The sequence below is a fragment of the Natator depressus genome, chromosome 2, assembly GCF_965152275.1.
Source record: "Natator depressus isolate rNatDep1 chromosome 2, rNatDep2.hap1, whole genome shotgun sequence".
NCBI classification, from domain to species: domain Eukaryota; kingdom Metazoa; phylum Chordata; order Testudines; family Cheloniidae; genus Natator; species Natator depressus.
The window spans coordinates 5,292,846-5,307,934 of record NC_134235.1 but is presented as its reverse complement, the minus strand read 5'-3'; the positions used below and the strand labels follow the sequence as shown (position 1 = coordinate 5,307,934).

General features: G+C 47.0%; 1 protein-coding gene across 3 annotated transcripts in view; it reads right to left on the bottom strand.

Moving 5' to 3' along the window:
* TOP1MT (DNA topoisomerase I mitochondrial) overlaps positions 1–15,089 on the bottom strand; it is a 53,840-nt gene that overhangs the window by 16,568 nt on the left and 22,183 nt on the right. Inside the window, exons 8-13 of one of the 3 annotated variants that reach the window (XM_074943744.1) lie at positions 14,430–14,502; positions 7,568–9,036; positions 4,079–4,194; positions 3,452–3,573; positions 1,547–1,669; positions 2–189 (exon numbers count right to left, since the gene is read on the bottom strand). In XM_074943744.1, the coding sequence (XP_074799845.1) occupies positions 2–189; positions 1,547–1,669; positions 3,452–3,573; positions 4,079–4,194; positions 7,568–9,036; positions 14,430–14,502 (2,091 nt within the window). Of the gene's footprint in view, position 1; positions 190–1,546; positions 1,670–3,451; positions 3,574–4,078; positions 4,195–5,753; positions 6,071–7,567; positions 9,037–14,429; positions 14,503–15,089 lie in introns of those variants that run through there. The other 2 variants (XM_074943741.1, XM_074943743.1) reach the window with 2 other exon arrangements.

Sequence of the window (15,089 nt, the reverse complement as noted above, 5' to 3'; positions counted from 1 at the left end):
CTTGCTGCAGTTTATGATGACGTCCTCCGGCATGATCCTCTTCTTCAGCATGCCCATTTTAGGGTGGTCCCCGCGCCCACGGAACAGCCCGGGGGGCTCAGTTTTGAAGTTGCCTATTTTCTCCCGGTGCCCATCGAGGATGCAGTACCCATACTCCTCCTGGATCTTATCTGCCTCCTCCTTCAGTTTCTGTTTTAAAAAACAATCCATGAAGAAAACACCAGTCCAAAGTGCTACCCCGGGTGCTGCGCCTACCACTGCCCACGGGTCTTCCAGGAGAAAGCTGGTTCACAAATTCAAGAGCTTTAAGAATCAGAAACCTAAGCCCCTTCCTACGGCGTTTCAAACCGACTGCCAGCAATCACCAGTACTGGCCGTGAGTGGACACCCAATGGCTGGAAATAAGTCAACCCTCTCTTTTCAGAAGCAGGGGGACTGGAAGAGGCAGAACCAGTATTAATCGGTACATTGTTAAATGATCCCTGGCTGTATAGATACAGAAGGTAGGCGCCGACTCCGTGGGTGCTCCGGGGTTCAAGCAACCACAGACCAAAAAATAGAGGGTGCACCGCACCCACCAGCCACAGCTGTTTGGCAGGGCCAACAATCAGCTGTTTGGTGGCCGGCAGGAGGCACTTTGGGAAGGGCGGAGAGCAGCGAGCGGATTCAGGGGCGTAATGGGGGCGGGAAGAGGCAGGGCATGGGTGGAGCCTCGCGGAAGGGGTAGGGACGGGGCCTCCAGGCAGAGCATGGGTGGAGCACCCACCGGGAGAAATAAAAGTCAGCACCTGTGATCATGGATCAAGCCTGGACAGGAAAAGCACAAGCCCCAGTGCACTGGAGCTAAACAAGCAATTTCACGGATTGCCTGTAATTAGCGTGGATTTTATCATTGCTGGGGAGAGCCGTTAGGAGAGAGACAGGATTACATCCTCTAAAGCCACTACATTACACACACACACAGGTAGCCCAAGTACGCTCAGTGATAAGGACGTGACTAATGGCTTAATGTGTCCTCACAGAATTTGAACAGTCACGACCCTGCCAGATGATCCACACTCGCAGAACTTGATGCTTGTGTGGAGTCACAGTGAAGTCAACAGGACAGGAGCCTAAGTCTGAGCAGTTGCATCAGAAACAAATTCTTTCTTCTGGAGAATTGGCCAGTAACTCCATAGACACAAATCCAAAAAGGCAAATGTTATGGGCGTTTGAGGGATGAGAATTGAAACCTACTGGAGTCTGACTTTGCTTCCATGTCTCTACCCAGAAAGGTTTGAAAAATAAGTTTTCCCCTGCCCTATTTTAAGACAAGATGCAGCAAATGAGTGTGAGAAATGGGCAGGGATGGAGGAGGGTAACAGGAAGAGGTTATCGATGACTACCCGGGCACAGAGAAAAGATTCAGGATTTTGAATCAGAAGTATTAATTTTCCAATCACACAGAGTGAAGCACACCAGCTGGCATCAGGGAAATTAAGCCCCCCACACCCAGACTAAATATCTACCAACCATCCACAGGAGTCATTAGAAACAGCCTCCTAACCTGTTTCTCCTCTTTGGACAAAGCTTTCCGGGCCTCATTTTTGTCCACAAAGTACTTGTGCATCTCTTTGAAGTCACACTTCTCCAGGTGCTTTATCTTCTTCCGCTCCTCTGAGGTCATTTCCTGAGCAAAAGCCAGAAGAGACTTGGAGAACAGGCAGGCAAATCTCATTTTCGACGGGGGATAAGCCACACGGGGGGAAAATAATCTTGCTGCCCGGAGGGTCTGCCGAGCAGCAGATTGGCAGCTGTGCTAGGCTAGGCTTCGCTGCATCAGAAACATTTATTTTTCTAAACTAGTGGCCGCTTTTGAAAGCCTGGGCCTGTGTACAGGCAGGGTTGACAGAATTCAATGTTTATTTGTTTATAATTTCAGTGGATAATATCCTTGTTTATTTGCAATCATTCTGTCCATTTTTTTCTTGATTTAAACTTTCACGGTTGTGTGTGTGTCGGGGGGGGAGGAGTCAAACAATGTTTATTTAATGACAGCTGCTGCTGAGGTTCAAAAAGTTGAAGCTTTATAACCGTTCAAACAAAACCTGTCAACACTCCATGTCAAAACTTACCAAGTGAATATCCTTAAACCAAACTCTACTAAGTTCTCAAACACCATTTTTCGTACTTTGCCTATCTGTACATTTCAATTACTGGTGGGAACCTTTTTTGCTTTGGATTGCACGTGTTTGGTGAAATCCACATTTACCGATCAAAACTGAATACTTCAAAGTCTGTGTATGGGGATCACTTCATACAGCCGTGCAATGCAACCACCTCTGGGGTGGAACAACAGCACTAAACCACAGCTCAGAGCAGACAGGGAAGAAATTCCAAGCCAGGCACAGACAAGCCCCATCTACATGGGGTTGCTGGGCATGGATGCGTTATCGCCAGTGGCCAGGTGCACATAAAACCTGCTCTGAGAGGAGTCACTGTTCTGTGAGATTTTCTCCTGCAACATAGAAGTGCTCATGTGTAGCTGCTGAATGATAAAATACGGTTGCCCCTGAGCGGCTAGTCAGAGTTCAGAGACCTGGTGGTGTTCCAGTTGAGAGCAGAAACTGTGGATGGAGTCTGGTATTTTATTTGATGCCATCTGGTTTATTGACAAGGAATGCTGAAAGTCCTGCTTCTCCAAACGCAGGAGGAACCAAAACCAGGGGCTAGCTTCTCTGCTTACAGCCCTACACCTCTTTAGCCAGCACCAGACCCCCAAACTCTCTCTCTATGCTTCTCCCAGAGTTACACTGAGCTTATAGGCTCTTGCTAAGCTTTCTTTTCTCTGCCTCAATCGATCTGGTCCTCGTCTGCCCCCAGCTCGACGTTTTCCTGCACTCACAGACACGCAACTAGGCAGAACAAAACCCAGTGAACCCCCTGCCCACATGGTGCGAGCTTCTGGGCAGACTATTAAGCCTTGTTTTAGGCATGGCCCCTTAACTGTCTCTTAAGTGAAGGACACATTCACACACCAGTTCCAATGAGGTTTAACTCAACTCATGACAAGGCTTAACCCAGCTCATACCCCCACCACTGCTCTCTCTCTCTCTCTCTCTCACTCACTCACACCCCTGCCTTCCCCCTTCTCATCTAACCCCACCTCCTATTAAACACTTTTTAAAAAAACCTAGGCAATTAATACCCAAAAACTAACGTGAAGCAGTCCAGGCCGGGATGCTACAAACGCCTCTTGACTCAAACCCACAAAAGCAATTACGTGAAAATGCTAAGCCTCCTCACGGTACATCCCCTCTCCTGCTCCACCCATAAACACACCCCTTACCGTTCCCAGCACAGGCCATGCACCGCAAGCTCAGCTCCGCCCCCTAGAGACGTAGCCTTCCGCCCCCCACACGTGCGTTCTTATGGCCAAGGAGCAGTGACTATGGGCCCACAAAGCAAGTACCTTTCTCCAGTCGTGGAAGAAATTGTTCTGGAAAATCTCCTTGGTTGTATATTCGTGATCTAGCATTTTTGCATAGAAGGTGGCAATTTCCTCCGTGGCCACATTCAGCTTCATGGGTTTGCCTGTACAGGAACACAGTGTGCTTTATCATCGGTCACCCGCCTGCTCGAATCCCCCCTCCATCCAACCTGGCTGCGGAGAAACACTTGAAAGCGTGAAGCGAATTAACCCGAAAGGCTCGCGTGCCGTAAGGCAATTACCCCTCCCCCAACCCCACCATTTATTATTTTCTTTTAAAGAAATTTTTTTCTTCCACAATTTGCAAGAAATTGTGGGGGGGGGGGGGAACAATCTCATGATTTCTGAATGCCCGGGATTACTCTAAATGCATTGGCTTTTAAAAAACAGTCAATGTTTAACACCACGTTCTGCAATCAGAGAGGCTGCAAAATTAGCCTCTTGCCAGGCCTGTGGACCTGAACTGACTGGTTAACGTAGGCTCTCATCTCAGAGCGAGCGACAGTCTGCTTCAGACGAACCGTATTCTTTGTTCGGCCCATTTTACGAGCTGCGCCGTGTCATGAATATTGCTACGTTTTGCAGCATCAGTGATAAAACAGGACGCACCGTCGTAATAGAACTTGACATCCTCAGGGAGTGGCTCGTAGAGAGGGGCGAAGTAGGGGCCTTTGTGCTCCAGCTGTTTCCATTTCACCCCATCGTCTGTCTTCTCCTCTTCCCACCTTATAGAGAAAAACATCGGGAATGGTTAGGGAGCATCTCAGCACTTGCATTACTCAGATCCTCAATTCCCTACAGCTCCGTTTGGGATACCACCAGCCCAGGACACAGTGGGGACCGAGTCGGTGAGCTTCCTGTAGGCATCGTGGGAGAAATGGGTCTTAGGAAAAGATTTGGAGCAGAGGGCTTGTGGATCAGCTGAGGAGGGTACCCCATGGGCAGGGGGATGGTGTAGAAGGAACCAGGCTAGGGAGGATGGTCTAGCTCTAGTGGACAGGGTGCTGCACTGGTACTCAGGAGACTTGAGTCCAATTCCCAGCTCAGCCACTGACTCCCTATATGACCTTGGGCAAGTCACTTAAGCCACCCCGTGCCTCAGTTTCCCCATCTGTACAATGGGGATAATACTGCCCTCCTTCACAGGGGCGTGGTGAGTCTAAAATCCGTTAGTAAGGTGACATGCTCTGACACCACGGTGACACAAGCATCTAGACAGAAGGCATGGAGATGAGAGAAGCAGTCGAATGGAGGGTGAGCGGAGTGAAGCAGGTGCATGGTAGGAGGCAAGGGTGGATAAGCAGTGTGGGGCTTGACCACAATACGGTAGAGAGTGTCAGACAACCCAGCTGTGTTATAATCACTTCTAGATCACCACATTTAACATAATTAAAAACCAGAGCCGCAGTGTTGGTTTTATGCAGAGTCCCTAAATGCCTGCTCCTCCTCTTCCCCATGAGGCCTCACCCCTGGCCAGGCCAGAAGCTGGAGCCGGGCCATGGTAAGAGCCGCCTAAGGAGCCCGGGCTGCTGTGGGGGAGCCCCAGACCCTCCACCTGCCCTGGGTGGCACACCCCGCGAGGCAGGGACACAGGCTGGGGGCTGCTCTCGGGCCCCCGGAGTCCCCTCCCGGGGCAGGTGGAGGGTCCAGGGCTCCCCACATTGGCCCGGGCACCCTGAGCGGCTCTTATCTCTGCCTGGTTTGGCTAGGAGGGCAGGGTCACCGTTCCGGTGCCGGCGGCCCCCCACTTCTGCCCAGGTTTCAGCGCTCCTGCAGGGCCCCCCAAATTGGCACGGACCCAAATAGCAATTATGTGGGTGAAACCAGACAATCGCTACGCTTTCGAATGAACACCCACAGGCAAATGATAGAAGGCAAATATACCACATCACCTGTGGGGGAACACTTTTCCCAAAGTGATCAGTCCATATCTGACCTGTCAGTCCCTCATCCTCCAAGGAAACCTGCATTCATAACTTTGCTAAACACTAAAAATCATGGACCGAACAGAGACACTCGATTTATTACAACAATCTATAACCCCAGCTGTTTCTCGCCACCTCCTGCCCCCCTATGACCGGAGGGGTGTGAACAGGCCATTTCACCTTGAATGGTCCCGGGAAATACATATTTATGCTAAACAATCTGTCCCACACTTTGTATTTAGCAGTGACACGCTGAGGACGGTGCCCAGACCTGGAGCAGAGCTCGGGGTAGCTCGAAAGCTGGCCTCTCTCACCAACAGAAACTGCTCCAATGAAAGATCTCACCTCACCCACCTTACCTGGCTTTGCCACTCACCACTCCCTTGCGAGCGGCACTGACCTGCAAGCGTATCAAAGACTGGAGGCTGCTGAGCCACCCCAGGCCAGGACTGGGGTGAAAATGACCCAGGGCTTGTCTAACCAGCCCCCCACCACGCTGGAACATGCCCGAAATCCAGTCATGTCACATGGCAGAAGCTGCTATGACACCTCCATGGTAAGAGCGACCACATGCAAGAGCCAGGCACTCTGCAGCCAGCCACATGCTAACAGCAGTCTCAGCTGGGTTGCATCCCATGACCTTTCACGTGGAAGTGTTTCATCACCTTCCTCCACAGCTCCCCCTGGGCTGAGCTGCAAAGGCCGGTCACTCCAGCGTGGCATGGCTTTTGAGAGAATGGCACTTGTTATAAAAAAAAAAGTTAAGAAATGCAATTCCTATCCAAACAATTTGCAGGTCGCTGGACTTCATTCAATGCCAGGGCAGCACAGCATCCTGGGAAATGTAGTCACAGACGTGTGTCAGTGTGGGGACCACATGGTGCAAGCTAACTGGTTACTATGCAACCACCTCATTCAGCCAAGCCACACTTGTCCAGCGAGTAATCAAAAGATACCCTCCGCTCAAGGAGGTAGGATCACTAAAAAAGATTCCCCATACCAAGGGGGAATGCAAATTATACCATTTAAAACAGGGTTGGACTCCAGATAATTTAAGAACTGCAGCAAAATTATTGCTGAGGGAATTACTGGTCAGCTCTGCAAGGAAAGCAATGGACCATCATGCAGATGGGACTTGTTAAAAATTCCCTGACAACATCCAACTGATGGCTCTATCTTCTAACCCAGCGGTTTTCTCATTTGCCGACCCCTAAACATTTTCAAATGGAGGTGCGGACCCCTTTGGAAATCTTAGACAGAGTCTGTGGACCCGAGCCACAGACTGAAAATCGCTGTTCTATGGTAACCACCACCTTTCGTGGGACCCCTTAGACATGCTCTGCGGACCCCCGGTTGAAAACCACTGATCTATCACCTGAATGCTAGCCACCTGTGACAAAACTCCAGCACACAGTGACATCTGCTGGCTACACCAATAATAGCAGGTGCTTTTTAAACATACTGTATATGGTACAAAGAAAAGGAGGACTTGTGGCACCTTAGAGACTAACAAATTTATCTGAGCATAAGGTTTCGTGAGCTACAGCTCACTTAAGCTTATGCTCAAATAAATTGGTTAGTCTCTAAGGTGCCACAAGTCCTCCTGTTCTTTTTGCGAATACAGACTAACACAGCTGCTACTCTGAAATTAGTCTCTAAGATGCCACAAATCCTCCTTTTCTTTTTGCGAATATAGACTAACATGGCTGCTATTCTGAAACCTGTGCATATGGTACAGTATAAGGATCTCTCTATCTTGCACACGCCCTTTTATTTTTAACCATTTTCTTTTCCCTTAAAGCAGTGAGGCAAACACGCCAGCATTAATAAATGAGATGATGCCCATGCATTGAAATTACACCCACTGCTCTATAATGCACGTGCATGGGTATATTTTGCTAAAGCTGGTTAGAAAAAAGGAAAAATGTAGCAAAAAAATTCCATGCATTTTTCCTGTTTTGTCCCCCCCACCCCAAAAAGTTTTGAGATTTCCAAAAATGTGACCTCCTCTGTAGCTGGTTGGAAAACGGGAAAAATTCCACAAAAAAAGTTCATAAGATTTGATATTTTGGCATTTTAAAATATCAGTATAAAATTCCATTGGCTCTATAATCCCTGACATCTCCCCCCAGGTCAAACACCAGCACACTCTGGTAACCCACAGAAAGCTTACCACTTCCACTTGTTTTCCTCTTTCTTCTTTTCCTTCTCATCTTCCTCCTTCTTTAATTTCTTGTGTTTCTTCTTGTCTCCTTCCTCTTTGCTTTTCCTTTTCCTTGATCCCCCCTCATTCTCCACCTCCTTGGATTTCTCTTTGCTCTTTCTTCCCTTCTCTTCTGTGCCTTTATTTTTATCCTTCGCTGTTCTCTCCTTGTTTTTTTTCTTGGCCTGGTTCGTCTCATTTCCTTGTTTCTCCTTTGTTTCCCTCATCTCATCTTTCTCCATCTGATCTTCCTTTTCCTCTCTAATGCTATTTTCCTCCATTTCCTGTTCAATTCCCATTCTTTCATTCCTTTCCCATCCTTCTCCCTCTTGTTCCTCCTCCTCCTCCTTAATTTCTTTTTCATCCTCTCTTTTCCTCTCTTCCTCCACATCATCTCTATTCTCAGTCTCTTTCTCATCCCTTCCCTCTTGTTCGTCTATTGCCCCATCTTCTGCCTTTTCCATTTCTTTCTCATCTTCCACCTTTTTATCCTTCTGTGTTTTCTTCCTTCCTGTCTTTTCTTCACTCTCTTTGTTCTTGTCTCCTTCCCTTTTCTCCCTCCTGTTTTTTGCTTCCTTTATCTTTTCTTCCCTCTTTTCCTGCCTTTTCTCTTTCTGGTTCTTTCCTGCCTTCACTTCCTTATTTGCTTTGACATTCTTTTTCTCTCCCTCTATGTCTTTACCTTCCCTTTTCCCCTCATCCTCGGCTGCTCTTGCTGGCCGTTGTGCAGGCTTCTCTTCTCCCTCTGCCCTTTCTCTCTCTTCCATTCTGTTCTTTCCTCTTTCTGTCTGTATTTCATCCTCCCCTGTATTGGCCCTGTTCTCCACCTCCCCTGCTGTCTCACTCCCTCGCTTTTCCTTTTCCCTTCGATCACCAGCACCCCCATCCAATCCCTCTGCATCATCCTCACTCTTCATCTGCTTGGACTCCTTTGCTCTTTCCAACCTAGGGTGACTCTCTTGCCTTCCCATCTCTTTTGGCCCTTCGCCCTTTCCAGAGATGGCTTCAGTGATGCCCTTCTCCCTCTTGGCTTTACTGGGCTCTGAACCATCTCTCTTCTCCTCATCCTTTCCCTCCCCATAAGCACTTTCCTTCTTAGGTTTCTCTTTCTTACTCATACCCCCTTTACTTTCCTTTAGTTCATGTTTCCCCTGCTCTCTGATCTCTTTCTTCCTCCGCTCAGTTTCCTTCTGCTCCCTGCTCCCTCTCTCCTTTTCCTCTTCCCTTTTTCTTTTCCTGTCTGTGACTCGTTTCTCCCCTCTTTGCCCCTCAGGGATGAATGAACCTGGCTCCCTCTCAGTGTTTTTCTCCCCCTCTTCCCCTTTTGTTCTGCCTTTGGCTATAATGTCCACTTCCTCAGCTGAACCATCCAGCTCTCCAGAGAAGGCCGCGTTCTCATCACCAACCCCATTGGTTTTTGTTCCATGGTGTCCTGGAACCTTACCAACAAAAAAAAAAGGGGGGGGGGGTTAAAATTAGCAGACCGAAGCCTAGATTTTGTCAGTGCATCTTCACGGGCATGCTCTGGTACCCACACACATGGCAGGTGCTTCTCAGTCTAACCACAGATAACCAGGCACATGCACTGGTGACTCAAGGAAGTTTTATATGAAGATCAGGTTCAAAGAGGCCAGGTGACAAAAGCACACAGGGTAGCACTGCCAAGCCTTAGGGCTCTGTACTGGGACCAGTCCTATTCAACATATTTATAAATGATCTGGGAAAAGGGGTAAACAGGAAGGTGATACAAAACTACTCAAGATAGTTAAGTCCCAGGCAGACTGCAAAGAGCTATAAAAGGGTCTCTCAAAACTGGGTGACTGGGCAACAAAATGACAGATGAAATTCAATGTTGACAAATACAAAGTAATGCACATTGGGAAACGTAATCTCAACTATACATATAAAATGATGCGGTCTAAATTAGCTATTACCACTCCAGAGAGAGATCTTGGAGTCATTCTCTGAAAACATCCACTCAATGTGCAGCAGGAATGTTGGGAACCATTAAGAAAGGGATAGATCATAACAGAGAAAATATCCTATTGCCTTGATATAAATCCATGGTACATCCACATCTTGAATACTGCATGCAGATGTGGTCACCCCATCTCAAAAGAGATATATTGGAATTGGAAAAGGTTCAGAAAAGGGCAACAAAAATGATTAGGGGTATGGAATGGCTTCCGTATAAGGAGAGATTAATACGATTAGGACTTTTCATCTTGGCTAAGGGGGGATATGACAGAGTTCTGAAAAATCATGACTGATGTGGAGAAAGTAAATAAGGAAGTGTGTTTACTCCTTCTCATAACACAAGATCTAGGGGTCACCAAATGAACCATTAATAGGCAGCTGGTTTAAAACAAACAAAAGGAAGTATTTCTTCACACAACGCACAGTCAACCTGTGAAACTCTTTGCCAGAGGATGTTGAGAAGGCCAAGACTATAACATGGTTCAAAAAAGAACTAGATAAATTCATGGAGGATAGGTACATCAATGGCTATTAGCCAGGATGGGCAGGGATGGTGTCCCTAGCCTCTGTTTGCCAGAAGCTAAGGAAGAGAGAAAGGGAATGGATCACTTGACGATTCCCTGTTCTGTTCATTCCCTCTGGGGCACCTGGCATTGGCCACTGTCAGAAGACAGGATACTGGGCTAGACGGACCTTTGGTTTGACCCAGTAGGGCCGTTCCTATGTTCTTGTGAGGGACCACTGCAAGATTCTGTAAAATGGGAGGGTTTTGGGGGGGTTGCAGTTAGGTTCCTAGGCAATTAGACTGCACTGACGCATAAGAATTAAGAAAGATTGAGGCAGTATTGACGTGGTTTGTTAATATTAATGATTATGGTTAATTATGGACACCCAGAATGTCACAGATGGAACGGGGACAGGCACTGACCTTATGGTAATTGGGGTACCAAAACAAATATGGATATACATCCCTGACATCTGCATAATGTGGGGTATAAGACACCATCACGTATTTCCATTTTCTCAGAATCAATTTGGCTCTGCACTGGGTGTCAACTGATCTGTGACCTTCTGAGGTTCTCCACTCACTAATTCTTCATCCCTGAATTCTTCTAATGTTTTAGAGCGTAAGTACAAAATGCATCTATTAGCCTGGCCCTAATGGGTGCATGGGCTGTCTATTTGGATAGGTTTAAGCTGTTTAATGATTATGGGTATTACAATTATTCATTTTCTTTGTAAGGTTACAGTGGAATCTACACTATCTACTGCCAGTCACTTCAATCCCAGAGAGACAGAGACGAGTTTCTAAGGGAAACTTGTGTGGAGCCCGTTTTGGGAAAGAACCTGTGACTGATTATTCAGAATAAATATTGTCAGTGTGGCAAATCAGTTGTGTCATTATTTGCAAGGACCATAGAGGCGTATAGCTTGTCAGGCAGGGAAAAAAGGGAGGAGATGTTGCATTAGACATGAAGAATAGATACTCGTTTTGAGGTCCATAAACAGGTGAGAGGCAGAGCAGATGAAAATCGCTGGGCGAAGCCAAAAAGGGGGAAAACACCAAACATGATGTCATAGTAGACCACCAAGTCAGGAAAAGGGGATGGTCTAGATAATACTTAGTCCTACCATGAGTGCAGGAGACTGGACTAGATAACTTCTCGAGGTCCCCTCCAGTCCTATGATTCTGAGGCCTTTCTAGAACAAACAGAAATATTCAAGACACAGGAGCTGTTAGTAACGGGGGACTTCAAAGACACAGAGATCTGTGGGAATATAATATGGCAAAACACAAAATGTCCCGTAAGTTCTTGGAAGGTACTGAGGACAACTTTTTGTTTTGGAAAGTGGAAGAAGCAACCAGTGGGCAACCATTTTAGACTGGATTCGATTAAGAGGGAGGAACTGGTTGTAATTCTGAAGGTTAAAGGCAATTTAGGTGACAGTGCTCATGAAATGATAAATTTCATGCTTCTTAGGGAAGGAAGAAGTGAGAGGAGCGTTATAAGGACAACGGATTTCAAAAAAGCAGACTTAAACTCAAATAACTAGTAACCCCCTGGGTAGAAAATGTAAGGGAAAAAAGTTCAGGAAAGCTGGCAGTTTCCCATAGACAATAGTAAAGGTGCAACAGCAAACTATTCTGCTGCGAAAGAAAAAGGAAGAATAGTAAGATGCCCATGTGGCTTCATCAGGAACTCTTTAATGACCTGCAAAATCTAAAAGGAATCCTACAAAAAGTGGACACCTTGTCAAATTGCTAAGGAGTACAAAAGAATAGCACAAGCATATAGGCTGAGGCACACAATGAGTTACACAGAGCAAGGGATGTAAAAGGCAAGAAGAAGAGGTTCTTTAAACACATTAGGAGCAAGAGAAAGATGAAGGGAAGTGTAGGTCCCTCTACTTAGCAGGGAGGGAGAGCTAATAATGGATGACATCAAGAAGGCTGAGGTGTTTAATGCCTATTTTGCATCAGTCTTTGCTAAAAAGGCAAATTGTGACCAAATACTTAACACAATTAATATTAAGAGGGGGGAAGGAATGCAAGCCAAAATAGGGAAAGAACAGGTTAAAAATATTTAAATAGATGTATTCAAGTCAGCCGGGCCTGATGAAATGCACCCTAAGGTACTTAAGGAACTAGCTGAAACAATCTCAGAACCATTAGCAATTATCTTTGAGAACTTATGTAGGACAGGGGTCTGGAGAAGGGCAAACCTAGTATCCATCTTTCAAAAGGGGCACAAAGAGAATCTGGGGAATTATAGACCAGTCAGCCTAACTTTAATGCCCAGAAAGACACTGGAATAAATAACTAAACAATCAATTTGTAGGCACCTAGAAGATAGTAGGGAGATAAGTAATAGCCAACATGGATTTATCAAGAACAAATCATGCCAAACTCACCTAATTTCCTTTTTAGTTAGGGTTACTGGCCTAGTGGATGGGGAGAATCTGTAGACATGATATAGCTTGATTTTTAGTAAGGCCTTTGACAGTCCCACGAGACAGTCTCAATCAAAATATGGAAATGTGGTCTAGATGAAATTACTACAAAGTGGGCGTACAACTGGTTGAAAGACCGTACTCAAAGCGTAGTTATCAATGGTTCACTATCAAACTGGGGGAGTGTATCCGGTGGAGTCCTGCAGGGGTCAGTCCTAGGTCTGGTATTATTCAATATATTTATTAATGACTTGGATAACGGCGTGGAGAGTGTGCTTATAAAATTTGTCGATGACACAAAACTGGGAGGGGTTGCAAGCACTTTGGAGGATAAGATCAGGATTCAAAACCTTGACAAATTGGAGAATCGGTCTGAAATCAACAAGACGAAATAATAAAGACAAGTGCAAAGTACTGCACTTCAAAAGGAAAAATCAAACACACAACTACAAAATAGGGAATAACTGGCTAGGTGGTAGTACTGCTGAACAGGATTTAGGAGTTATAGTGGCTCACAAACTGGATAGGAGTCAATAATGTGATGCAATGGTATTAACAGGAGTGTCATATGTTAAGACGTGGGTGGTCATTGTCCCACTATACTCTGCACTGGTGAGGCCCCAGCTGGAGTACTGTGCCCAGTTCTGGGTGCCACATTTTGAGAATGATATGGAAAAACTGGAGAGAGTCCACAGGACAGCAACAAAAATGATAAAAAGGTTTAGAAAAATCTGACCAATGAGAAAAGCTGAATAAAACTGGGCATGTTTAGGCTTGAGAAAAGAAGATGAAGGGGGCACCTGATAACAGTCTTCAAATACGTTAAGGGCTGTTAAAAGGAGGATAGGGATCAATTGTTCTCCATGACCACAGCAGATAGAACAAGAAGTTAACAGGCTTAATCTGCAGCAAGGGAGGTTTAGGTTAGATATTAGGAAAAACTTTTGAACTATAAAGGGAGTTAAGCTCTGGACTAGGTTTCCAAGGGCGGCTGCGGAATCCCCATCGCTGGAGGTTTCTAAGAACAAGTTGGACAAACACCCATCAGTGATGGTCTATTTATAATTGGTTCTGCCTCAGCACAGGGGGCCAAACTAGATGACCTCTGGAGGTCCTTTCCAACCCTACATTTCCATGATTCCGTGTAACTGACTCGCTCATTGTGGGTGTCACAGCAGAATGGCCTGGGGGTCCCAGGCACAGGGGTGGCATGAAAAATGAGACAGAGATGCTTGTGGGAGAAATGGATGAATGGGGCAGGCAGGGTGGCATCAGTGGCAGATGAAGTGGTTAGAAACTAAGCTAGGTAAGCAGAAAGGGATGGGATTACATTTGGCCTTGGCGATGAGGGCGAGAAGTTGTGTGATGCACAGAAGGAAGTCAGTGGAGAGGCTGAGAAAGGGGACAGGGCACGGGTCACGTGCTGGTTTGAAATAGAGTGACTGGCAGATTCTCTGTAACAAAGTCTTTAAACCAAGAATTGAGGGTGTCAGTAACTCAGCCAGAGGTTATAGGCCTATTACAGGAGTGGGCAGGTGAGGTTCTGTGGTCTGCGATGTGCAGGAGGTCAGACTAGATGGTCCCTTCAAGTCCTTGAATTTATGGTGAGAGTCAAAGGGGACTGTACCAATACAAGGCTCGCTCCGGAGCTAAGGTAGATCAGTACAGCTTCACCGATAACAGTAGAGCTACATGGATTTATACCAGCTGAAAGTCTGGCCCATTTTTTCCAATCCATCAAGACTTGCTGGATAGGCCATAACTGCCTTATAACGAGTTCACCTTCCAGGAACACATAACTCTTAGAAACTGAAGTGCCCAGGCATCTCCTCTCACAACCATTTAAACACTGAATCATTTACAGAGGCTACAGCAGCTCCAGGTACTTCAGGATGCTTCTTACCAGGTCTCTGTCGTCTGTCACCAGGAGTTTCCCTTCAGGGCCAGTTCTCACTTTCTTCGGGGCGTGCTCTGGTCTAGAACAAACAGCACCTTTTATTACTTATCAATGTGCACGACAAGGATCAGCGCCAGATCCTGCCTAGCTCTCCTCAGACAACCACCACATTCCCTTTAAACACACCAGCCTGTGTGATGACCGGCCCTATTTAGCTGGGCCTTTGAACATGCTCCCAGACAGCGTGGGAGTCCTCCGTTTGGGGAGCGCCAGCAGCAACCTAGAAGTGGGGAGGCCCACCAGCGCCTGAACCGTGGCCCCGCCCCCGCTCCCTCTCTTCCTGCCCCCTCCCCAAGACCCCACTCGCTCATCTCCACCTCTTCCTCAGGTCGCCAACCCTCCAGGCTTGTCCTGGAGTCTCTAGGAATTGACGGTTAATCTTCAATTAAAGATTATGTCAGGTGATGAAACCTCCAGGTCCAACCCAAAATGGCAACCCTATCTCTTCCCCCGAGGCCCACCCTGCTTCTCCCTGCCCCCTTCCCGGAACGGGGGTGCAGGGGCGGAATGTGGCGCCATGGCCCCATCACTTTTTCCTGCCTTAGGCGAGCAACGGGGCGGAGGGGGCAGAGAGGAACAAGCGGCGGGTGGGGAAGCGGCGGGGTG